General features: G+C 38.2%; 2 protein-coding genes across 2 annotated transcripts in view; one reads left to right on the top strand and one right to left on the bottom strand.

Moving 5' to 3' along the window:
• Nucleotides 1-26311, top strand: part of LOC123034300 (centromere protein P) — a 213830-nt gene that overhangs the window by 139728 nt on the left and 47791 nt on the right. The gene's annotated exons all lie outside the window — the stretch shown is intronic.
• Nucleotides 129-25239, bottom strand: ECM2 (extracellular matrix protein 2). Its single transcript, XM_044451542.1, has 10 exons — nucleotides 25126-25239; nucleotides 20080-20399; nucleotides 16226-16414; nucleotides 13741-14349; nucleotides 13004-13119; nucleotides 9969-10104; nucleotides 6847-7004; nucleotides 6389-6528; nucleotides 3816-4142; nucleotides 129-651 (listed from the first exon to the last, which is right to left on the bottom strand). Exons 2-10 carry the CDS (start codon nucleotides 20375-20377, stop codon nucleotides 441-443), a joined length of 2184 nt encoding a protein of 727 aa, XP_044307477.1. The 5' UTR covers nucleotides 20378-20399; nucleotides 25126-25239; the 3' UTR covers nucleotides 129-440.

The following is a 26311-nucleotide window of genomic DNA, read 5'->3' as shown; positions in this document are numbered from 1 at the left end:
AATTTTCAGGAGAATTTTTTAACTGCATCTTTCCATTGAGCAACCTTCTCAAAGTATGTATGGTATTATAATTCATTGCATAATGATTATTTGATCAAGAATGCTCTTTGAAATTAATCGGAAGTTCAGTAAACTTCAATTTATTGTGCTACCATATAACATTGACATTTGAAAGAATATTAGCATATGACATTTTTGTTAATTAGAGTATAAAATATTCTGCAAGTCTAATATGTCTAGTGATGTAAACTGCCTGTTTTCATGGAGACATTCCTATAGTTACATCTTGCCCTTCATTAACAATAATGAAGCCCTTCATTGAGCAATAAGGGTGCTAAGCCATCTTTCATAGTATGTGATCTGCTTTTATTTGCTGGTGAAGAAATATTCTGAATTTATTATTTACATATAAAAAATAGCTTTATGATAGAAAACAGTTTTTATTTGATCTTTTGGGGTTTCAGAACCACACTAGAATAAGATCTGACGCATGAAAAAGCGTATGGTGAAAGCTCCCGTGTATTGATATAATTGTATTCAAGATGAAGGTGTTCTAATGGTGAATCTTCATCATATTCCTCTTCACTGGTATTATCACCTTCCTCCTCTTTATCCAATCCAATTCTACAGATTCGCTCCAGAGGAACTGTTCTATAAAGCCACGCAGGAAATAAGAAAAGAGAATATAAAAATAAATATTTTTCTAGCAATTTTCCTCTTGTTTTCAAGATGGCATTTATTTTCTATGTATTTTATAGAAAGTGCAGAAAAACTGTAATCAAACAGCACATGCACTTTAAAGCTGAAAGGTGGAACAACTTTTTAAAGGAGGAGGCCAGGCTTCTCTGGCTGGAGCCCATCATAAAATGGCAGCTTAGAAATAAGTAAGCTCCACTGATTTTAGCAGTAGATTTCATGAGACATTCTTGGAGTACTAAATTTACAACCCAATTCTATGTATGTTTATGCTAAGGCGTGCTGATTCTGCAGAGCATCACCAGTTTTGAACAAAAAAAAATTGCACAGGTACTGTGAGGAGACATACTCTTAAAGACTACTTTTGTTGCAATATAATAAGAGGGCACAGAGCAGAAAAGGCAGAAGACACTCACAGACAAACCAGGCACTTAAATGAGCATGTTGCCACCGTGGCAAGGAGGAGTGCTTATCCTATTTCACATTACTTAATCCTGGCCAAGACAAGCATTTTGCCCATGTCATCATTCTGATTACAGGATGAGAATCAAGCCAATGTTGCTGTTGCATCTGCATCTATGCCATCAGTGTGTCCCTTCCCTTTTCCCTTTCATGCAGCTCAGTGTGACAGGTTTCTAAAATAACATAGGCTGCCTTTGCAGAGAGGGAGTAATACCGATGTCGGAAGTTGATTCCACTCGGAATTCCAACCCTTCCCTTTCCTTCAAAAAGGGCTAGCTCCAACCTCAGGAAGGTTTGCTTCTTGCAGACCAAACAGCAGGAATACTTGACATTAATTATTTGGCCTGTTCACTGTGTGGATAAACTCACACACACACTGGCTCTCAATGTTCCACATTGTTTCCCACAAACTAGAGTAAATCCAGTGTGTACTAGTTACTTGGCTAATTTCAATCATTAACCTTGATATTTAAGTGTTACATTCTATCCCCTCTTCTTTACCTAGTTCACCTTCCAAGTCTGAGCTTTCTAGCTTGGAATATTATATTTTGAGAGCGGCAGATCCAATCCCTACATACTACCAACAGCTGTAACAAAATCCAACGTTCCAAAATGCTGCTTGTCTTTCTCCTTGCTATAGCCATTGCTTATGTAGAAAGCCATCCATCCTGCTCCCTCTTCAGTTCCCATTTAAAATTTTCTGTGCACCAAAATGTGCATGTGTTCAGGCTTTCACCTATTGAGACTAAACTAAAATGAGACTAAAATTAGTGGAGGAGACCTTGTTTTCCCTAGGGAGTATAAGTCACACCAGGAACTGTCATTATGCCTCTGTCTACAATGAGCATTTTGCCTTTTAAATCCTTTCTTTTTTGCTGAGTGTAGCTCATTAAGTGTCCTGAAATACATTTGTATAACTGTCACACTTTTAAAAAGCTGTCATTAGTTTATGAATAAATTGGAAGCTGGTCATGGCTAGAATCTTAGGACTGGTCTACAGAAATTTTGTATTAGTTAGGCCATGGAAAACCTCTAAGATGAAAAAAACTTAATATGTTTTTCCATGTTTTCCATGATTTTAGGTTTGTAAAGTTCATAGCTGAGCATTTCCTGTTGCTGTTGTCCAATCTCACACAGGAAGAGAGAAAAATCACAGAAAGGGAGCATGTTTTTCTTCTGCCTTTCCCTTCCTTTCCTTTCTGCTGTTGTTCATGGTACTGCTAAAGCCTTAAATACAGTCCACTTGGACTGAAGAATCTGGAATATTTATATATCCGTCACAGTGGAATGGAATGTTAAGATTTTTTTCTTCTGGTCAACAGCTAGTTAGGAAAGAAAATCCTTGCTGGATTAAATCTAGTTTAGTGCTCTGTAGCTGTATGCAGCCAAATGCATCTAGAAATTAAAAAAGGGGGAAAGATGATGGCCCTGCCTGTGGCTTGTCCCCAGCAGCTAGAATGGGGAGGCTCAGTTTTCTCATCCTGACTAATAAAATAAGAAGGTGAAAGAGGGCCCATAGCAGACAGTGGCCTTTGCATACTTAGGGAATTCTTTAGACATGCATTTTTTTAAAGTGTGAAATGGCCTCACAGAAAGTGGTGAGCTTTCCCATCTGCATGATGAGGGTAGTACTTAATTGTTGATTTCCCGGGGACTGTAGAAGCAACAATGTGCAGGGGAATCCCTGCTATTTCCTTCTGATCTCAGAGCAGAGGTAACAGTGGGGGTTATAGACAAGAGGGTTTGGCAGTGTTCTGAGGACATATTCCTCATGTCCGTTTGTGTACCACCCCTGGCTGACATGGATCTGAATGAATGGTTAGGGTCAAATGGGAAACTCTAGTACTTGGCATCCTCTTTGTAATACTGCTTTTACATTTTTATATATTTATTTATTTATTAAAACATTTCTATGCCGCCCCTTGCCGAAGCCTCGGGGCGGCTCACAACACAAAATAAAATACAAATAAAATACATATGAGATACCAGGCTGTTGATGAAAATTCCAAGGTATTGTTTATTCCAATTTGACTTGCAGTATAGCCTGTTAACTTTGCATTTTTCATGTGTGCTTGGAGCATTTTCCAAGTACATGGATATAGGAATTTTCCTGGTGGTCAAAGTAGCAATTTAATTTTCCACCAAAAAATGGATAGATGTGCTGTCTCTGCTAGCAACCAAAATGGATTGTTTCTCAGAAGAAGTGCCATCAGAAACCCTTAATCAACTATGATTCTCTTTTCTGGAATGTTTTTCTAGTAACAAATTTTCTAATTTACTATTATTTTCTGCCCTACTCAACAGACCATGTGAACTTCCAGAGTTGCATTCCACAGCTGCTGCTGCATTATCCCAATCAGTTCTAGCTTGATTGCTGCACTCCTCAGGGTGCTAGCTTCATCCCACAGATTACCATTTGCTGGCTATAATTTAAGCAACAATTAAATATATAACTTGAAATTAGTTTTCATTTAGACCTATATGATCCTCACTGAATTAAATGACTTACAGAAGCTATGTGCCATTAGGTTGAAATATAAAGAACGGAATCAGACTTCTATAAGCTTACAAACACTTCTTTGAAAATTTATAATAGAAATCTATTAATACATTCACTATTGTACTTTACTTATTTTATTTTAAAGTTTTTTATTTACCTTATTTTGTTGTTGTTAAGCCTTAGAAAAGTTAATGACCTCATTTCTGCTATTCCAAGTGGCACAGACTTCAGCTGGTTGTGATCTAAGTACATTTCTTTCAGAGAGTGATATGCCCCATAGAATGACACAGGGTCAATTCCATCATCATCAAGTTTGTTAAACGAAAGGTATAAATATTGTAGCCCTGGCCTCATGTGTCCAAATACAAATCCTGGAATTCTGTCAATTTGGTTCCCTATAAGTACAAGATGCACTAACGACTTGGGTAGATAGGAAGGAACATGATATAATTTATTGTAAGACAGGTCAATAGATTCCAAGTTCCTAAAATAAAAGAAAAAGACACACAAAAGTAAGACTATAAGCTAATTGATTTTGACTTTACAAAATAAAGCAAGAGACTGAGAAGTTTGTGAGAAGATTGTTCTCTACCAAAACAGTGCATGTCAATTTTTTTAAAAACTGGGAAACATTTTTTTTATTTCTTGATAGACAGAAAAGGTTGTTATTGCTGTTGACAAGCATTGCAAATGAATGAAGGCTATGGTTGCTCATCTGCATGTCCACTCAGTTTCTGCCCCACCTTTTCTCCTACTAGTGCATATTTCACAGGTATGGGTAAAATGGGCTACCCCATCATCTTGAGGAAAAAGCTGAGCCAGACAGCAGCCCTATCAGGATTTCTCAAGGCCTACTAGCATTAACATAGCAGCATCAAGGTAGCCAAGAAGTGCTGGTTGCCACTTCTTTGTTATCTTAATGCCTCCTAATGCCAAAGGGCAAAGTTGTTGTGGAGTGGCTACCAGTTGCCTAAGCACCCCACTGGGCATGCAAGAGCCATTTGTCTTATCTGTGAAATTATGGAGAAAATATGGGAGCTATCAGGAAGCTATAGGCATCCAGGTTTTGATGCTGCAGGGCACAGTGATCTCTGAACTTCTGGTGTTTGCAGAAGAGCTGCATGAAAAAAATAGCTGCATGATTTTTCCTATAAAGACAGGGTTTGAGAAAGATAACTGTCAGTGGGCTATTTTTAATGAAAATCTCAGCTTTTCACAGATGAGTTCACATTAAAGAAAACTTTTTTCCCATACCACCTACTCTTTTCCCATAGCTATTGCCCAAACATTTTTACATAACTGCCAATATCCAGAGTCTGACAGATTCTTCAGACCTGTGGAAAAGAATTAAGAAGCATGGCAATATTCATAGGCACAACTATTGCCTTATTTTCCCCCTTTTCAATCAGTTTAAGGAATCTCTACTAAAGTCATCTCTTTTTTCTGCAGTTATTTGTTTGCCTCTTAGTTACAGATGATGATGATGATGATGATGATGATGATGATGATGATGATGATGGACTCATCAGAAATCCCATTTGTTAAAACATCTTTTCTTCATGTGAGGAAGCAAGATTATGGATATCTACTACATAAAATATCTATCAGCCTTAATTTACAACCCTGTAATTATTTAAGTTTTCTATCTGATTTAAAAGGCAAAGGATGGCTATCGTTAATTTCTTAATAGCTTTATGCCTTAACTGGACATTTTTCAATACATGGAGATCTGACTATTGAGAAAGATTAGAACAGAATGTAATCTGCTTACAGTGAGTAATCTATCTCTTGAGCTTCCACATACAAAAATAAAATGTTTGGGATCAAAATATATAGCCCTTTGGAGGAAGGTGCTGCCTCCTTCATATTTAAAAATGGCTTTAATATTTAAAATATGACTTTAATTAAACTGGACTTCTCTGTGGAATTTAGCTGGCAGGATCCAACAATAATCACATTTGGAGAATTTGTTAGAGTTTAATTTTGATCAAAAATGACACTGTTCTGGATCAGAGGGTCACCAAATCATTTGCAACATTCCCATGGGGACTGCCTATCTTTTTCTGGTCACCACTCCTTGATTATGTTGTTCACTAACTGCAGAGCAATTGGGAGAAAATTGGTCTGCCATGCACTTTATGATGGACTTTACAGAAGGCAGAAACTGAAAGAGGCTCCTTCTGCTTTTGTGCTTTTCAGAAACTCAGAGCAGAAGGAAACAAATCTCATGCCCCATTGCTTCTGGCATGCATAGAAGATGAGATGTGTAGGGAGAAAGTATTTTCTCCCCCTTTGTACGAGGAATCCCCCTACCACTTCCTGATTTAAAAATGTCTTCTGCGCTATAACTTACTTCCCACATCTCATCAGGTGATAGGGAAGGAGAGGCAGCAAAATGGACTTGCAATGATATTAGGCTTCTCCAAAGACCTATTCACAGTGATCAGAAAAGCCCTTGCCCTTTCCTTCAGCCTATTCACAGAAGGTCAGAGTGGCATATATTGCTGTCTTGCTATTCTGTGTTCTCCAAATGGCAGGACAAAGTGAAAAAGTCCCGCTTTCCCCATTACTTTCTGCTTGCGTGCTGGACCAGAGTGACGGATAGTGAGGGTTACTGTGCCAAGGCAAAATTGATGGAACCCGTGTCTTCTATATTGTACATTTTTAATTTATACTTAAACTGTTTAGATATTGATGGGAAAATAAGTCAGTTTGACAGCTTTTACTTACTCATGATTGATCCATGCCAGTGGGGCTATTCGGCTTTCCTCCAGTTTGTTATGTCTTAGAACAATTGTGTTTATATTTGTGGTACGGTTAAAGCAAATATCTGTAATTTCTTCAATTTGGTTATTATCAAGGTATAATTCCTGTTCAAACACATCATAGAAAAAACAGTTATGTGAAAAATGGTCTTTAAAATCTTGTGACTTTCCCAGAAGGGGCAAGAGGCAAGGATCCCAAATAAATGGGGGGGAAAACACAAGTTCTCACTACATATGTAATACTGGATGTGGCTGAACTGTGGATCTTATTTTCTTTGCATGATTAAAGCAACATATGAATGGTATTCCTAATAAAAGGTAACCATTTCTTAACTACTTTTGCACTCATAACGAAGCAGGCTTAGGTTTAAAGATTATGGAAAAAGGGAGCTAATAAAAAACTGATATTTTACAAAGCTTTACCTCAATAGAAGGGGGAAGACCTTGCGGAATAATCCTAAATTTATTTCGCCCAAGGCGCAAATATGACAAGCTCTTCAAAGACTGGAAAGCTAAAGGACTGACATTTGCTTCACTAAGTTGGTTGCCTTCTAATTCCAGTGTCACCAACTTCTTTAAACCTTTGGAAAAGAAAAAAATTCTTAAACTGGCAAAATAATTAAATATACTGTTTAAATATGAGTTATTTTTTATTTTAATGTTTAATAAATGCAGAAAAGTCTTCTGTTTGCCTGAATAAACTTAACTGTCCTCAAGATACTATTTAATTATTGGTTCATCAGATACAGTTGTGATTCTATTAAATTTCTTTAATTAAGAATATATGATATGAATTATATAGGAATGCATTACTGTGTGTTAAGTATAATAATAATATAAATTATGTGTTGGAATTTGTTACACTTTTTAATTGTAAAAATTGTTATTACACCCACACACACAGGTACATGCATGCTTTGGTAAAGAAATTTTCTAGCAGAAATCACATACTACTTAAAATCCAACTGTAATTTGGTTGCAGAGAAATAAAGTCATATCTTAACTTCACAGGATTCAATAACTGAAGCAAATTCTTACTTCACATTGAGAGCCCTTCAGTGTTTTGTGTTTCCCCTTGTTCCCCCACTCCCGATTTCTATCTCTAGCTGTCTGGGCTCATGTTTTCAACAATAGAATATGCATGTATCTAGTAAACAGTCTGGGAGCATGTGATGCTCCAGCATTACTGAAACTAATTAGGTGTGGACCCTGCTTGGGAAACCTCAAGGATTTTATTTATTTTTTAAATGCAGTAATGATGTTGAGCCACAATAACTGCTAAGCTGACAGAACTAGGCCTTGGTTTCAGCATAGCAGCATTTGTGTCAAGCCTGCAATCCTGACATTTGTCACCATTTCCAGCTCTATGTAAAAAAGAAAGGAAAATATAGCTCCATGTATCTGAATAGAACAATTTCAATAGGTGTATAGCACAGCAGCCAAAAAGGAAGTTATACATAAGATTCAGCAAAGGCAAGCCAAATATCCTGGTATTTATCTACTTCCAACTGTGACACAAGTTGCTGTATAACAAAGAGGTATAGAGAGGTTGCAGCTTCATAGCACCTAGTACACAAGCACTGGGAGAGAACACATGTTATGAGGACAGTCCCTTCTCCCACCTCCCATGGGAAAAATAAAACTAAATTTGTATCATAAAACATTTTACCTTGTTTATCTATGTAGGGTGTCCAGATTTTGTAACTGCTTGTGAGATTTGCTGGAGCTCATCAGAAGTGATATTACAAAAGAACAAGCAATGTTTTGTAACAGTGGGCTGCTCATTTGGGCTGTTTTCATGAACCAAAACTGAGTGAGAAAGTGCTTGTACATGTCATTGTAGAGATAGTAAGAAATATGGCATCATATGGGACTCTCTCACAAACTACAATTCCCCAAATCCCTTAGTTTCTGATGCATTTCCTTTGCACAAACAGGATGAACCAAGAGGGTATGGCTAGACACTAGCAGCAAGAGCAAGGACATTACCAGGCATTAAGTGTCTAGAAATAACAAGAGCCAGTGCTTCTGAAAAGATTTTAAATCTCTATGCATAGGTGAATAGGTTAGGCTTCTGATTTCTACAATGACACTACATTTCAGGGACAAGGAAGAGCTTTTAAGGGGCATTGATCGCCTGTATATAATCAAGAAGCACGTTATCCTGTCATGTTTGGTGATAAATATAAACCAGGCAGCCAAGGAACAAAAGGAATTTAATAATACCAAAATAACTAACTTTTTTAAGGCAGCCCAGGAATCATAGATGTGGAGAACCTCTGTTAAAAGTTTGTACCAGACCAGAAAAAAATCCTTAAATATTAACATTTCTGACTATTTGATGTGTGTTCCAAATTCTCTTCCTATACTGCTGTGTTTTGGAAGAAGCCATGAAAGACCAGAGAACATTACTAGTGATAGGTGAACTTCCCACAGTTTGCTTCTAAAATGAGTCACTAAATAAAATACTTTTCAATCAACTCTTGGAAAAACTGATTTTTGACTCATAAGTCATGACACTAAATTTAGTCTAAGTCCCAGACACCAATTGCTACCCACACAAAGCTTAGCAAATTCTCCAAAGGGTGGGTTTAAGGTTTCAGCACTCTGCCATTTTAAATTAAACTACACCCACATGGGATTTTAAATTAAAGTATTTTAATTTAAGTCTTCTAATTAGCAGACAGCCAATGAGGAAAATGTCTGATGAGTTCAGTTTGCTTCCACTCAGAAGACTTGAGGAAATAAGCTCACTTAAGTGGCATGCCATTCAACTGGCCATCACTACCTAGCTGTCACCAAGGCATTTTCTTGTGACTGCAGTCAAAACTTAATAAGCAAGGAAGAATGCTGCCTCCACCATCAATTGCTGTTCCTGTGCAATGATCAAGCAGAAAGAGTGTTCAGGGGAGGGCACCTTCAAAAAGTACCTTGTCCAGGTTCTTTCAGACCAGGTAGCACATCTGCTGAAGATAAATCCAAGCCAACTACATCATCATATAAGTAGAATCACACTGATCATGCAAGCTAAGCTCTTCTGACCTGCCCCATTTTAGAAACAAGAATTGCCACTTGTTTCTGGTTGGTCACGTAATTGCTAAATCTCAATTGTGCATTGGAGGGTCTTGTTTGTGGGACGGAATTAGAAGGCGGGGTAACACCCCATTGGATACTGCTCACTGTGTTGTAAGTAAGAGGTGTGGTTCATATGATTGAAAAGATCCTCACAGGATCCACTCCTACTGTATTTTTTCAGTTACAGATAGAGCTTCCTGGCAGCAATTCCTGGTACAATTGTATCACTGGCAACCTTGGCTTACACAATAATGCTTCTCAGTTTTCATGAAGCACAATCCAGAGAGCACTTTGAAGTGTCTCTAAATATTAAAAATATCTATATGTAACTGCAGTGTTAGAAGTTATGCATATGATCTAAACAAAACAAATATAAAGATGTTTTTCAAAGTAATACAAAAGTAGTTTCCCTCAAACATCACATATTTGATTTTTTTTGCCATGAATTTGCATTTATATATATAAGATACCTTCAAAGCTATCTTCATCAATTGCATGTAACTGGTTTTCATTTATTTTAAGTTCTTCTAAAGTATATGGCAAACCAGTGGGAATATGAATTAATGCATTTCCATCCATATATAAACGCTGCAGATTCTTCAACACCTGAATTGGAGGAATATACTCAAATTTAAAAACATGAAAAAACATCAGCTTAGAGCTTTACGTATTAAAATATTTATTCTAGCACTATTTGCTTTGTGTTAATGTCTGCTATATGATTATTGTGTGGTTGACATTGGTTAAACATTTGATATAGGAAAAAGTACATAGTGTATAATGCTAGCATCATGTTGAATAATAGCGTCAGTGGAAAGAGAACCAAAGGATACACATGGATAAGTGAGAAAATATAAAATGAAGCTGTTTCTCTGTTGTATCCATCTGACCATCTGCCAGTGGACTACTGAATGCATGCACAGCAAATATAATATATATATATAAATATTAAATAGATATGAGAATATATAATGCATAAACATTGAAACAGTATCATGAAACAATCTTGGAAAGTCTAATCCAGAAGGCTACATTTTAAAAAGCAGCTTTATTATATTTACTGTCAAAAAGATTACACATTGCATCAAGTCAGAAAAAAGCCCTCCTATATTTGGGGATAATCCTACAAGCTAGGCTCCAGCAGTATGTGGACCGAGAACTACCAGAAGTACAGGCGGGATTTCGAAGAGGGAGAGGAACTAGAGATCAGATTGCCAACGTATGCTGGATCATGGAGAAAGCTAGGGAGATCCAGAAATACATCTACTTCTGCTTCATTGACTATGCTAAAGCCTTTGATTGTGTGGATCACAACAAATTGTGGCAAGTTCTTAAAGAGATGGGAGTACCAGACCATCTTATTTGTCTCTTGAGAAACATATATACAGGTCAAGAAGCAACAGTGAGAACTGGAGTTTGGCAAGGCTGTATACTGTTGCCCTGCCTATTTAACTTATGTGCAGAGCACATCATGAGAAAGGCGGGGCTAGATGAATTACCAGCTGGAATTAAGATTGCTGGGAGAAATAACAACCTCAGATATGCAGATGATACCACTCTCATGGCAGAAAGTGAAGAGGAACTAAAGAGCCCCTTGATGCGGGTGAAGGAGGAGAGCGCATGTTGGCTTGAAACTCAACATTAAGAAAACGAAGATCATGGCATCTGGTCCTCTCACTTCCTGGCAAATAGATGGGGAAGAAATGGAGGTAGTGACAAATTTTATTTTCCTGGGCTCCAAGATCACCACAGATGGGGACTGCAGCCAAGAAATTAAAAGATGCTTGCTCCTGGGGTGGAAAGCTATGGCAAATCTAGACAGCATACTAAAAAGCAGAGACATCACCCTGCCAACAAAAGTGTGTATAGTCAAGGCTATGGTTTTCCCAGTTGCAATGTATGGCTGTGAAAGCTGGACCATAAGGAAGACTGAACACCGAAGGATTGAGGCCTTTGAATTGTGGTGCTGGAGGAGTCTCCTGCGAGTTCCTTGGACTGCAAGGTGATCAAACCAGTCAGTCCTAGAGGAGATCAACCCTGACTGCTCTTTAGAAGGCCAGATACAGAAGATGAAACTCAAATACTTTGGCCACCTAATGAGAAGGAAGGTCTCCCTGGAGAAGAGCCTAATGCTGAACACAAATGATGACAAAAGAAGAAGGGGACGGCAGAGAATGCGGTGGTTGGATGGAGTCACTGAAGCAGTTGGCGTGAGCTTAAGTGGACTCCGGGGGATAGTGGAGGACAGGAAAGCCTGGAGGAATGTTGTTCATGGGGTCGTGATGGGTCGGACACGACTTCCCGACTAACAACAACAACATATTTGGGGATAGATAACCAATTTAAATAAGGCATCCATCTTTGACATTTCAACCTGCCAAACCCAATGACCCAGTAGAGCATGAACACTTTGCTGTTCTCTAAAGGTCTTGAGAATGGAGATCTGTTAGTCTCCGTTTAACAAGAAAATTGGATCTCTCCCAGTTCATAGGTAACAAAGAAGAAGGGAGCAGCTGCTGAAACCACTTTTTGCACCACTTCCTTCCTCCAAACAGAATTGTAGGATTCTTTCATCTCCTGCATAGCGGAATAGCTCGTTTTCCTCCCCTCTTTAGCCCCCTCATACCCTGGCAAATTTGTCCCAACGGATTGAGAGATTCCCACAGAGCAAACTGGGAAGGCACATAAGGAGGGGTTGCAGATGGGAGGAGCAAAGGGGAGTTTTGTCAAGAGATGCTGAATTTAAGGCACTGTGTTGTGACATTAATGTATTAAAAATTGCTGCTACAAAATTACATACTGTATATACCAGCATATAAAACAAGGTCAATATTTTGGGCTGTTTTTCTGGTGTTTGTCATATCTTAGACATATACGATAATCTCCAGTTTTTGCTTCTGTATTTTCAGTTTCAAGGGGATTTTATGCACTGGTATATATTGGTATTTATATATGGCTGAAAGTTTCTAGTCTCATGGAATCCTAGCTAATAGTCACATTCCCTCTCTGATTTCACTCAAGAAGGTTCTGTAAGGAAGGATCTCCACCTTCCGACACATGATTAGACATCCATTTTCAGCTATCTATCGGGGGGGGGGGGACTCCTTCCCTCCCCGCCTTCCAAAATGTCACCCATAATGTCCAAACTCAGAGAGGCAGCAAATGTGATTCTTTCCACGCTGGGTGTGCTGGGCATGGAGTCAGAGCATGGATTCCCAACTCTAAAGACAGAGCTCTGTCTCCAAACTGGGATCTGGAAATCTGACATATCCTATGCGCCCCTAGTTTTCCCCTCCAATACTCTTCACTTTTATCTGAAAGTTAAGTGTGTGTATCATTCTTACTATTTGCTGTGCATGTAATGGGATAGAAAGAATTAACTAGAAGAAATAATTTAAAATACATTAATTTTAAATCGAGGTATATACAAGAAGGTCTACTGCAAGCTAATACTGCAGCAGCTACAGGGCAGTGATGCCGCAAGTTTAAACCTAGATTTTCTTACTTTAAATGCCTGTGGACCTATGCCAGATGAGGTGATATTATTTTTACGAAGATCAATCCTTTCCAAATTAGGAATCCCATTGAAAGCTGCATCAGGAATGGCAGTGATGTAATTGCCTAGAATAAAGACACATATGAATGAATTATGGGAATTAACTTCTGTTTGTTGACCATTTCCTCATTGAGTTACAATTTCCTGTCTGTGATTCTGTCGCAGAAATTTCAAGCCGTAAGGAAATGTAATGAACATTTGAAGAAAGGAAGGAAGGAATACAATAGAGTAAGGAATAACAAAGATTACATCATATTGTTCCCTCTCCCATATTTCATAGTAGAAATATTGCAAAATACAAATAGAAAGATCAACATTAAATACAGTGAGCATTTGAAAATAGGTAAAATTGATAAGCTTCTTACATTCTTCTCTGAATGCCTTCTTTGTGGGAGAAAGGGGGGCTTTTTTGTGATGACTACAAATCTGGAATTCAATTCCAAAAGAACTATGTCTGGTACTAGCAATCTTTTTGTCACCAGGTTAAGTTCTTGTTATTTGCCACGGTTTATTAAATGCCAGTGATGCCTCTGGCTACTCTGTGGTTTTTATAGTTTTATCTGCCTTTTCTTGTAAACATTAGTTTTATTGTAATGGATATTTTATTGTCATTATTGTATGTGATTTTTTTTTAACGAAGGGCAGTTTAGTATTGCTTTAAACAAATAAACAGTGTTTTTCCTTACCCTCCAGGTCTATGCTTGTAAGCTCTGCATCCATGATTGGTGGTATTTGTGAAAGTTTGGCATTAATGCAGCTGAGTGTGTTGTCTAAGTGGGAGCATCCAGTTGGCAAAGGAGGCATCTCAGAAGATGACTCAGGAACTGAGAAACGAGGGGGCATTCTGAATACATCACCACGCAAAATATACTCTTCCTCCACCTCTTCCTCCTGCTCCACATCCTCTTCCTCCTCCTCACTTCTTTCATATTTTTCATGCTCTTGCTCTTCATTTTCTTTTTCTATTCTCTTGAATTCTGTTTCAATTCTTTGCTCTTCTTCTGCATATGCTCTTCTTTTTTCTTCCTCTGTTCTCATTTTCTCCTTGTCTTCCATTTCATTATTTATGGGTTCCTGTTTTCTACTCTGTTTGTGGCTTTTTATTCTTGTCCTCTTTCTCTTCCTTTTCCCTTTCTCTTTAATTTTAATTCCATTCTTTTCAATAAGTTTTTTGTCCCTTTTATTCCTTTCATCTTGTGCCTGTTGTTCTTGCAGAACTGTACCACTTGGGTCATTGGGTTCAGGAATATCACCAGAAAACTCAGCTGTGTCACCTAATGGAATAGTACTTAATACTGTAGGTAAGGCGGCCATGGTGATGAAGGTGAAGACAAAAGTTGGTGCCAATGTAAAGAGAAATGACAATGCAATATTTAGTAAGAATCATTATAGTTCTGCTTTAAAGGAATAATCATTCTTTTAGAATATTAAAGTATATTAACAAAATACAGTATTCCATATAACATTACTGAGGTTAAAAGGTTATTGAAAATAATTTATTTTTGCAACGGTTTTATTAATGCACTTGCCAATAAGGAAATTTTTCCACTATGTCTATCCCATCTGAACATTCCAAACATGGTTTTTGTGGACGATGTATTTCAATAAATACGGTGTTCACTTCCACAAATATAGTAATTTTCAGCAGGAGATCAGCGGGAGAAGCCCTTCTCTGGGAACCCTCTGTGAAGGAATTTAGGAGGGTAAGTACTCGGAGGAGGGCTTTCTCTGCGGTGGCGCCCAATCTATGGAATGCGCTCCCCAGAGAGGTCCACCTGGCGCCGTTGTTATTTGTTTTTCGACGCCAGGCAAAGACCTTTTTATTCAAACGTTATTTTAATTGTTAATATTATTTATTTATTTTATTCTTTGGCCAGGGCGACTTAATTTATACTGTTAAATTATATTGTTTTATAGGATGTTATTTATTTCTGTTTGTGAGCCGCCCCGAGGCTTTGGCGAGTGGGGTGGCATAGAAGTTCCCTAAATAAATAAAATAAATAAATAGTAATTCAGAAAATGTTGGGACAAGATGGCATCTATATTTCAGCTGGTTGCTGTATTCATCAGTTGTGTCAATAGCACTTTTTCCTATTATTAACCTCAAATTGTTGTGAACCATGCTTTTAAATGTAAACTGTGTATCAATATTTTCACCTTTTATTTGATGCTTGTCAAAATCCCAGTGCTATTAAGGCAAATTGCCATTTTCAATATTGCATGACTTTTAACTATCTACAAGACAAGAAGCAGTAACCCGGTGTCATAGTACAAGCTTTGCAGGATTTTTATTAGCTGAATTCAAGGGTTGTGTGTGCTTTTTTTGAGGGGGGGGGGGAATCAGAATGTTATATTTAACATACACAGTAAAGAGAACTATTGGTCCAATGTTTTTTGGCCAGCTGATTGCTGGTACCATGCATGAGGTTACTAATCACACTATCAGCTTTAGAAATATAGTATATATTCTGCCGTTGAGCTCTTTGCTTCTCCAGGTATGTTTGGAAGTGCTATTAATGACCACTTACATTTCCACGTGAATAGGATCTAGGACAGCCCTATTTCCTATGACAATAGTAGATCAAAACATGTCTCCACCATCAAAGGCAATCAGAGATATTGCAAATAGGCTGTTCTCAATAGAAATACCTATTCCAAAAATAGGCACTTATATGCAGCAAGCCCATACAAGCCAGTGGCTCAATGTAGTCTTTCAAATATATGGAAATATAAAAGGTTAATGAACAATTTCTAGTTTCACTTCAATTTAAAGTGTCCGTGAATTTTTGGAAGTACTTTACACTAAAATGTATAACTTGCATAGATTGTGACCAGGATCAGACAACACAATAAACCACACTCAAGGTTGAGTATGGATTGAATGTGGGTTTCTATTAAACCATGGGTTGTTGTTAAAACATGGATTGTCATGTTTTCTGAACCCAGCTCTGCTAACCCATGGGAAGAACCCATTGTTGGGCTGTGAACTGTGGTTTATTTGTAGTTATCAAGCCATGGTTTGCCCAGTTGTGTTCAGACAACGCAATAACTCATGGCTCTGCAGGAACCCACGCTCAACTCTTGAGTGTGGATTTTTGTGTTCTCCCAGTCCAACCACTGTAAGTATGTAAGATATTAATATATTGTATGTAAGCCATTAATATACTGTACCAGGATCTGTACACACTGGACAACACTCTCCTTCAGGTATCCTTTGTTTGTGACATGTCAGAGGATGGCACAAGGTTTCATCACACAACACTTTTCCTTTTGAGCAAAGACATGTGACACAGGCTTTAGGAGACCACACAGCATTGTCATACATAGTCATTCCATTAACAAAGCAGCGTCCTTCCTTTCCTAATAAATGGAAATGAAATGCAAGAAGATTATAAGCATATGTAATATTTAGAGCACAATCTTACAGCTGCTGGACTCTGTCTAGATGTCCATAGGAAAAGTTGAAGTCCCAGCTCTGATCACAAAAAAGCGCTCCAAAGTCAGAGCTGGGGCACTTACTCAGCAGCATCCCCCACTCCAACTGGCACCGTCTTTTCCAGTGCTTGGGGTGTGCAGAGGGGAGGAGCAAAGCAGTGCCATCCAGTGAGGATTCCTGGGGGTGCCTCTGGTTCCTCTTTTTGCAAACAAAGGTAAAATGGAATCTCATTGGGTAGAGCAACCTGTAACAGGGAGGGGAGACCACTGGGAAGGCCCTCTACTTCACTGCCATATTCCAAGCCTTCTTTGGAGAAGTTACACAGAAAAAGAACTGGGAAGTCAGTCATAGTGTTTGGGTTGGTTCATGTTGGCAGTTATGATTTTGGGGTTAATTTTATATATAAATTGTTGGCAAATCCATTGTTACCACATATTTGACTAAACATGTATAATTTAACAGTATGGTTTCAGTATTCCCAAAATAAGTTTTCATTTTAAGTAATGCTATGTGATTTATCTCAATCTATTTCCCTACATTTTATAGAAATAGACATTATTACCTGATTGAAATTTACTGAGGCCTCCATTTTTTGCTCACTTGAATTTTAAATCTATCTAGATGTTCATTCGAATGTAGTCGGCCACTCAAGCAGTCATGCCCTGCCTTCCCAACTCCCCATGCCGCACATGACACCAGGGGCTTAGGGGTTTTCTGAGCAGCGGGGCGTCTAAGCCAGCTGGCACTAGAAACAGTTTATTTTGGTGAACTTTTGCAGAATTCATTTCTTAACATTGTTTTATGTTGCGTTTGATTCTTTTAGTTTTTAGACTTGTAGTTGACATTATCCATTCTGATTCTTTCTTAGTTATTTTCATTAAACTTTGCATTTTATCCTGCTCATAAGCTGTTGTAGATACATTGTAGAAAACAAGATATAATAATAAAAACGTATTATTGATGCTGATCCTTCCTGCTACAATATTGTAGATCTCGGCTACAATTTTGCAAGTGTAGTTTTCTTTCCACTTCAAACAGATTAAAAATTAATTACCCCTAAGGAGCCAGAGAATTGTAGCCTGCATTCAACTTGTAACCAGCCTTTGATGCCTATTCCATGTAACTGATGCTAATTCCCATCCACAGTCTGAGAAGTACCAAGTTCATACTTCTCAGACTGTGGATGGGAATTAGCATCAGTTACATGGAACTGAAAAGTACTTCTTTTATGTATGAAAAGTACTTCTTTTCATATATAAATTGTTGAGAAATTGACAGACATTTGCCAGCTCCCCACTCTTATATCTGAAACTTGCTAGCACCTCATTGGAGTAGTAAAACCCCAGGGATGAACCTTTGTTAGCATTAGCCATGATTAACATCAGTGCAAATAAAATCCTTTATCATGCTTAAAGATGAGAGAGGGAATCCACCTATGGAAGCCAGCTCTTAATCCTTTCACCATCTTGCTGAAGTGAGATCTCCTTAAGCAGGTGATAAATAACCTAACTATAGAACATATATATTACTCTCAGACTGCAGTGGTAGGAAATTGGGGGATGCTTGTTGATGATCTCATTATATCCCATCAGAGAATACTGAATGAAGGATTAGGATCAAAAAAGAGGAGCTGAAAGTATCTCAAAGGTTTTGGGAAACAGGCTTACTTGTAGCCGGCACATTACATTTACTTTTAGTGTTAGTATTCATATTACTACATTGCACTGGAAGATACTAAGAAAAGAATACAAATGTAAGGAACCATGATAGGGAACTCTGCTTAACTCATATATATTTAAAACTTTGTAAAAATAATAAGGAGCTCTCTTGTTAAATAGGCTACTTTCTAGATCTGACCTTGACTTGCAAAGATTCTAAATACTAGACTAGAAAAATACCTTGTGGTTGAAATCCTTGGCAGATAGTTCATTGCTTTTAACCTTTGGAAATTTGGTGCAGATCCAATATTGGGTTCCAACTAAAATGAGTTTAGTGCTTTTAGCATAACCTTTGGATAAAATTCCAGATAAAAAGAGAAGAATCAAGGGGAAAATTAGGAAACCACACATTACTTCAACATGGCTGATGATTTTTGTAAGGGAAATTTAAAATAGCTCATACAGAACACATACAACATGTGTTGGAATTTTTCTTTAATAGTAATATGCTTACAAGTGAATAGTTTTAGATAATGTGTATGTAGAACATGATATTGCTTCCTGGTAACTTAGAAATAAATCACTTGTTCACTAACACTGTGGCTATTAAACTTCTCTTTGAGAGTATTTATGTAGCGTAATCCTTAGTGCATCTTGGAGGAAAGGGTGAAATGGTTTGGAGCAGGGGTCTCAAACTTGTGGCCCGTGGCCCAGTTGCCGGGACAGGTGGGGCACAGGGGAGGGGCCCTGCGGCCTTCAAAGCACCGGCGGCGCCTGGGCCAGCCTCCGGGAGCCACGTGGGATGAGCGGCCCACCATCACCGCGGTGGTGGGATACTTGATGCAGCCCAGCCTCACCCAGACTCTACTTCCAGCGGCCCCCAGGGAAGTTGAGTTTGAGACCCCTGGTTTGGAGAATCTATGTACAGAGCTTACATAGATAGTCTAGTTTCAGATTTAGTTGTAATTCAACACCCTGAAAGACCCACTTGGTATGTTCTTAGGCAAGCTGGATGCAATCTGATTTGTGACACTACACTGTCAGACCTATGAGAGCCAGTGTGGTGTAGTGGTTAAGAGCATGGGACTGGGACTCAGAGGATCTGGGTTCTAGTCTCCGCTCAGCCATGGAGCCAACTGGGTATTGGGCCAGTCACAGACTCTCAGCCCAATGTACCTCTCAGGGTTGTTGTTGTGGGGATAAGATGGAGGAGGAGAGATGGTGTAAGCTGCCTTGAGCCCTTTGTAGGAAAAAGGCAGGATATAAATCGCAATATAAATAAATGTCCCTTTTCCTCCTCTCCAAGGCCTTTTTTAAACCTCAGAGAAGCAGGCAGTGTGGTTCTTTCTGCAATGACTTGTGAGGGGGACAAAAGTGGGGAGCACAGCTGGGACTGCAAATAATCCTATGGCTCCCCATAGAAAGTGGGAAGGCCATAGGATTGCACCTGTATTGCTCCGGTTTACAGAATTCCATGCCCTCTGTTAACAAGTTCATTATAATATTAAGGGAAATGTTGGTTACTGCCCAATATTTCTACTAAGTAATGTTCCTACTTGTTTGTTTTTTGTTAATTGTGTTTTTGCAGAATTTCTATTTGTGTAATTGTATGTTATAATTTCTCACTGCTACCATCTTGATATATGTTCGAAGAGCAAATATACAAATTGCAGTCCTAAAGTGTGTTGATAAGGAAGCAAAAGAGTGCTGGATCAACTAGGCCTCTTTTCTGTACTATGCAAGAAACATACACAGTATGCAGAATCCTGACAGTCATTCCATGGGTTGAATCCAGATTTAGAAGTGTGCAACTGGCAAGTGGAAACGATTTCCTTTCCTGCTGTTTCTCACAGCAGCCTTTCCAACTCCCTGAAAATGCTATACATTGATGATTTGGCTTGGAAAGTAAAAATCAACTTTTCTCTGCTTACCTGGTAAAATATTGTAGCTGGATTCTTGTCCATCTAAACCAATAAAAGAGCCAAATATTCCTGTAATATCACCATCAATATTAATAAGTGGAATGTTTGGTACTGAAGTAGTTAGCAATGGGGATGTGATTTGTGGTTGCATGTTTAATCTACCATTTGCTAAGGAGCCCTTTCTTAATCTTCTATAGCGCATTCTCCTCCTCCTCGCTTTCCTGGGCATTCCATTGTGTTCATTCTCAGCAAGAGCAATACTCAGAGAAATAAGCAGAAAATAATAGAGAAGTGCTTCCAAATGCATTTTTGTTTTGTTATTCTGGGTCCTATAGTAGAAAATGAAATAAAAAGGAGTTTGAAAGATTAATACTTTCTCAAGCAATATAGAATATAGGTAATGGGTAGAGGAAAAGGGTTCTGTGAAATGCATAATCTTCATTAGTGACTTTTATTCCTGATTGTACCAGTGGTGACTTTATGTCAAGAGTGATGTGTACTTGTTCCTTTTTAACTATTACACAGGACACATTCAGATGGAAACTTTATGTGCTTCAAGCTGGACAGGATAGTATGCAGCCAAGTGCCAAGGAAATATGCCAGGAAAGCTTTTTTTTTTTTAACTTGGGACATCCTGAGGATTACCACAGGGAAAAGAAACCCAGATTGGGACACTGCAGAACTTGTATTAGCCTCAAGCCACCCACTGTGAACCTTGTAGATGAGTGAGGGAGAAACACAGGCTAATACATCCACAGGTCTCAACTGTGGAAATCAGAAGTACTGAACAGTGTTCCTTGCTCATCTGGATGAACATTTACTCCCATTTCTGAAACCTCTTCTGAAATTGCTTAAGATACGGAATGCAGCATTAATCAGACTAATGTTTGCAATTGCCAAGGTTGTCAAAGGGCATTTGTTTTGTCTAGTGGGGGCCATGTGTCTTACAGATGTTTTCCAGTTGTAAGATGCAGCTAACTGATGTATCACATTCTAGGAATGAATTCCAAATGATCAAAGATTCTGCTTAGTTATAAATTTTTAGCACATAGGATAATGTAGAAGCCCAGAAATATCTAAAATAAATAGAAACAATAAAAAAATTGAAAAAGACTGGGTTATAACTGGATTCACACAACATGAACGCCTATGTACAAGCTTGAGTGTAAATTGTCATTGAGCAATGGGTTGTTATGTTGTATGGACTCAGCTTTGCTAACTACCCATAGTTCACAACCCAATAACAAACCAAGGGTTCTGTGTGGGTTCATACAATACAACAGACAATGGTTCAACAAAAACATTCAACTCAACCTTGAATATTCGTTCTCCTATTGTGTAAACCCAATTTGTGAGTTTTTCATTCAACCAGATGCAATAGCAGAAGTCTTAAGACAAACAGATGTTTCCTTCCAGTGGATTAATTAATTAATGTTCTGAATCGAAATGGGAAGAGATTTGTTTAATACAAAATGTTGAGATATTTCATCAGCCTGAATTTCACAAAAAGCATATCCTCACTGCAAGTTCCATTCTTCTTGGCCATCTAGTTGTCATCTACAAGGAACAGAATCTTTCCTGTGGTATTCCTGGAAATATGGGTGAAAAAGTATTTTCCCAAGCTCTTTGAATAACTGTGTTTGCTTTATGTTGCATGGTGTACACTATTTGTAAGACTATTAATATATTCTAAGTGTAATTTAGTTTGTTAATCACCTTGAAAACTTAATTGAAAGATTACTTTATGGAAACATATTATTTAGATCAGGTATAGTTTTTGAAATATTCCTAGCACCTTACTCCACTGTGCACTGTTTTTGCACAGCATTTGAATCATGTGTAATGCTCTCATAAATACCATTTTAATGGCAACACTATTGACTCTTTTCCACATGAAACCGATGGAATGCAGGCAAGAAGGAGAGCTTTTCACAACTTTAAACAAAAGTACACTCACCATGAGAACCCAGACTGACTGCTCACAGCCTCTAAAGAATTTTAAAAAGACTGTTCCATTCAAAGTACTCAGAAGGTATCCTTTACATGGCCTAGTTAGAATAACATACAGCCTAAGCGACGAAGCAGAACAAATTTCTGTGCACTCTGACAAATACTGCAGTAATCTCTTTGAAATTACTAGCTATTTTTGTTATTAATTGTTTTTCCATGCTATCAGATAGATGACACTCTCTGGATAGTTTACAATGACAGATTAAATACAATATAAAATACACAACAATATTTCAAATGTCAATACAATAAAAATGTAAAAACTTAATTTAAAAAGTCACAACAGCTTATGCAAATTAAATCACAAGACCGGTTAAGCAGTTGACAAACTGCCCCAATTTAATGCAAAACTAATTGAATTCCCTATCATAGAGGACAGTCTTAACCCAACACTGAAAAGGTATTAGATTTGTCACCAGGCAGGCCTCCGTGAAGAGTTTGTTTCATAACTGAGGGCCACTACTGAAAGGTCCACGCTCTCGTTGCCACAATCCAAATTTACCTCAGAGGTAGCAAAGGCAGGCAGGCCTCAGTGAAGAGTTTGTTTCCTAACCAGGAGCCACTACTAAGAAGACCCTTTTCCTTGTTGCCACATACCAAACTTTCCTTGTTGCCACATACCAAACTGGGTACAGGCGGATCCCAGGTCTTGATTGCACTGTCTGGGCACATTGCAGCTAGGGCAGGCATCCCATCAAATAATACGGTCCTAGGTGGTGCAGACCTTTATAGATTAAAACTAGCACCTTACGTAGATTTGTCTCATTACATTTACAGACAGTCCACGCAAGTGGGTCAGAATTGGCATCATACATTTGGACATTCTGGTCCCTGATAGTAATCTGGCTGCCCCATTTTGCACAAATTGCAGCTTCAGAACAGTCCTCAGGAATAGCCCTACACAGGGTGCATTGTAATATATAAAGTAGAGATTAATATAGTGTAATCTATATTACAGATTACCAGAGTGAGGATTACTGAAATCAGGCTCAGGTAGGAGTGGAGCTTGGCCACTAGCCAAAGCTGAGGAAGGCACAAGTCAAAGATGGCTCAAACAGCATCCTGAAGGGATAGTCTGCTCTTTCAACGGCAGTGCAACCCTACCCAGAATATGTTGAATTCCATCCAGTCAGTAAAACCACCCACTGGCAGTATCATAATCATGCTTGGATTGAGCTTCAGTTTGTTAGCCCTCATCCAGTCCATTGTCACAGCTGGGGAGTGGTTTAGCACATCCACAGCTTCATCTCATGAGGCTGACAAGAAGAAATAGAGTTGTATGTCATCAACACACTTTAAACCGTTGGATTCCCTGCTGAGCGGTTTCATGTAGATATTAAATAGCATGGGGAACAAGACCAACCCCTGAAGAACCCCATATTGGAGAGTCAAAAGGTCTGATCAGTATTTCTAAGCACCACTTTTTGGAGCTGGCTGTCCAAGTAGGAGCAGAACCACTGCAATGCAGTACCCCTGGTCCCAACTCAGCCAACTACACCAGAATGATGCTATGGTCAATGGTATCAAAAGCCACTGAGAGATCAAGGTTTGGCAGCTGCCCTGTCAGTCTGCCCTGGGATCTCCAGATGTTGCTTTTAAATGCCAGATCAGTTCACAATAAGACCTCCTTGATCCACACCTTAATATTAGATGAGGCAAGTGATCTGACATATATAACAAAGAACTGGATGGATGAACGGGGGGTGGGTTAGCTTCTCCCAGCTCTGTCCACCAGGTTACTTGATCCAGCATCAAGGAAGACTGAAGGGAGATTGCCGCGGTCTATAGGAATGCTCGCTCGCTCGCTCGCTCTCCAGGTTCCCTGTCCATCAGTGTGTACCATTCATCTCAACAGTCTCCCAACCTGAGCTGACAGAGTAGCAATTATAAGGTCTCCCAGGCTGCTGGAGGTTGTTAACATCATGCTGAAAGCACCCTGTCTCAGCTCCAGATTTCATTGTCTCCATGGCAAACATGGGATAGCCCAGCTTCAATAATATACACTGGTAATCTTCTCTGATAATCTCTAAATAGATTGCTGCAATGCACCCTATGTAGGGTGAAGAATGTTCAGAAGCTTCAGTCTGTGCAAAAAGATTAAGAAAGAGCCCAAAGGGTCCAAATGTATAACACCAGTCCTGGCCCATATGCATTGGTGGCCTGTATGTTTCTGAGCCAAATCTAAGGTGCTAGTTTTTTCAGTGGTGGCTCCCAGTTATGGAACAAACTGCACTGAGGCCCACCTGGCACCGACTATATTTTTGGCACTATGTTAAGACTGTCTTCTACCACAGGGCATTTAATTTATTTAATATTATACTGGGGCTTGTGTCAGAATCTTAAACAGGTCTAATTAATTAATTCGTATAAGTAATTGTCACTTTTTAAATTTGCCTTTTAAATTTTGTATTGTTGTTATTATATTTTACCTGTATTTTACATTTTATTTTATGCATCGTTGTAAACCACACAGAGAGATTCAGCTATTGGGCAATACAGAACGAAAATTAATCATAATCATTTTCACAAATAGAAAGCTCTGCTTTATGTTAGCTGGCCATTTTTTCTAATTTTGTGTTTCAGAAAGGCAATGAAAGGGGTTAATAAATTCAAATCATCCTTCATGAAAAAGGTTTTTAGATTAATATGTTGTTCAGATAATTTAAACTATTCATATTATAATGAATTATTCTACAAAGAATAAGACTTTTACAACAATGTGTTTGGGGATAAGAAGTAGATTTTTTATGACAAACAGCTGTGCATTTAACTACATAACAATTTTCAAAAGTTTGTCAACTTGATAATATTCTTCATAAAAACTAGTAACTACTTCTGCCCATAACATTTTCTAACAGTTTTTTACTGGTGTGTAAGCTGTTCATACTAATTGAAGTTAATATTACAAAATACATAATACCTTAGGCAAATACATTTTACATACATTCTCCAGTATACATTATAACTCACCAGCACAACTGCAATTGTTAAGCACAGTAAATACTTTACTATACAGTAATTTAAGATATAAATATAATATATTACCTGATAATCTAATCTAACAGTAGACTCTGCTTGGTGTCATTTAATCTCCAGCTGCAAAAGAGAGAAATGTCTGCTGCTTATCTTAAAACAAGCAAAGCAACAGTACAATTATGTTGAAATGGATTAGAGGATTCCTTAGTGTCTGAAATAGTTCCTTTCCCTGGGGACCAGGCACAGTCCTGCTCTGTGTGCAGCGATTCTGCTAATAGTGCTATTGAGAATAGTACAAACTTCCTTAGAGAAAATGAAAAGCAGTACAATGCCTTAGGTCCTTAGGCTGACAAGGCTCAGCTGGAAGATTTCTTAACACAATATGCTTACATAAGTTTAAAAAACAGGGCTATTTTTACAAAACTTGGAAATCGTTTTCAAGTTTTTTAACCCTGATTTTACTATAAACATTCTCCACATGTTTAGTATAGGTTTAGTAGAGGCTTATTGTAAGTTAGAGCTTACATACCTAGCTAGGTTTTCAGAAAAAGCACCTCCAAAAGTTATTTTCTTTTTTAAAATGTCTGGGTTTGTCTGGGAACACTTTATTTATCCTGAATATCTGTCCTGCAGGTTTTATTGTGGCTTTAACAACCTTTGTCTTTTCAAGTAATTTATTTAAAAGAAATCTATGCCATTTTAAAAACAAAAAGAATGAAGCGCTTCCCCTTGCTTTATATGCATTAAATAGAAATGAGGTCCTGAAATATGACACTCACATTGCCCTGTGAAGTTACAGTGGCTTAACCATAAAAGGAAAATGTACATTACCCAGGAGTTATTTTTCTGCCAAAGGGGTGAACTCCTTTATTTGTTTGGCTTATCTTTCCCTGGAGTGTCACAGTATCATCATTGCTTGGGGCTGCTAAGTTTCAGAAATAATAAATACATCTAACAAAACAAAGCCTTTGAATACTCTTTTATCTGAAGCCATATCATTCAACTTGCCATAATAGATGAAAGGCAGTAACATATTAGAATCTCTCTTCCCCCCCCCCCCCCCGCTTCATATCACCATAACATTGTGCAAGATTTAATGTGGTTCTTTTGGTCATGTTTTGTATTATCATTTATTCTTGGCTAACGAACTCATTCCCACATTCAAGTGGCAAATAAAGTTTTCATGTGCTGAGGAAAAATCAACACCTGACAAGATCAAAGGACCCTGATTTTTCTTTTCTCTTTTCCTAAAATA

This window comes from Varanus komodoensis, unplaced genomic scaffold (genome assembly GCF_004798865.1).
Source record: "Varanus komodoensis strain SLA01 unplaced genomic scaffold, ASM479886v1 scaffold6_2, whole genome shotgun sequence".
Classification (NCBI taxonomy): Eukaryota; Metazoa; Chordata; class Lepidosauria; order Squamata; family Varanidae; genus Varanus; species Varanus komodoensis.
This window is presented reverse-complemented; position numbering and strand designations above follow the sequence as displayed.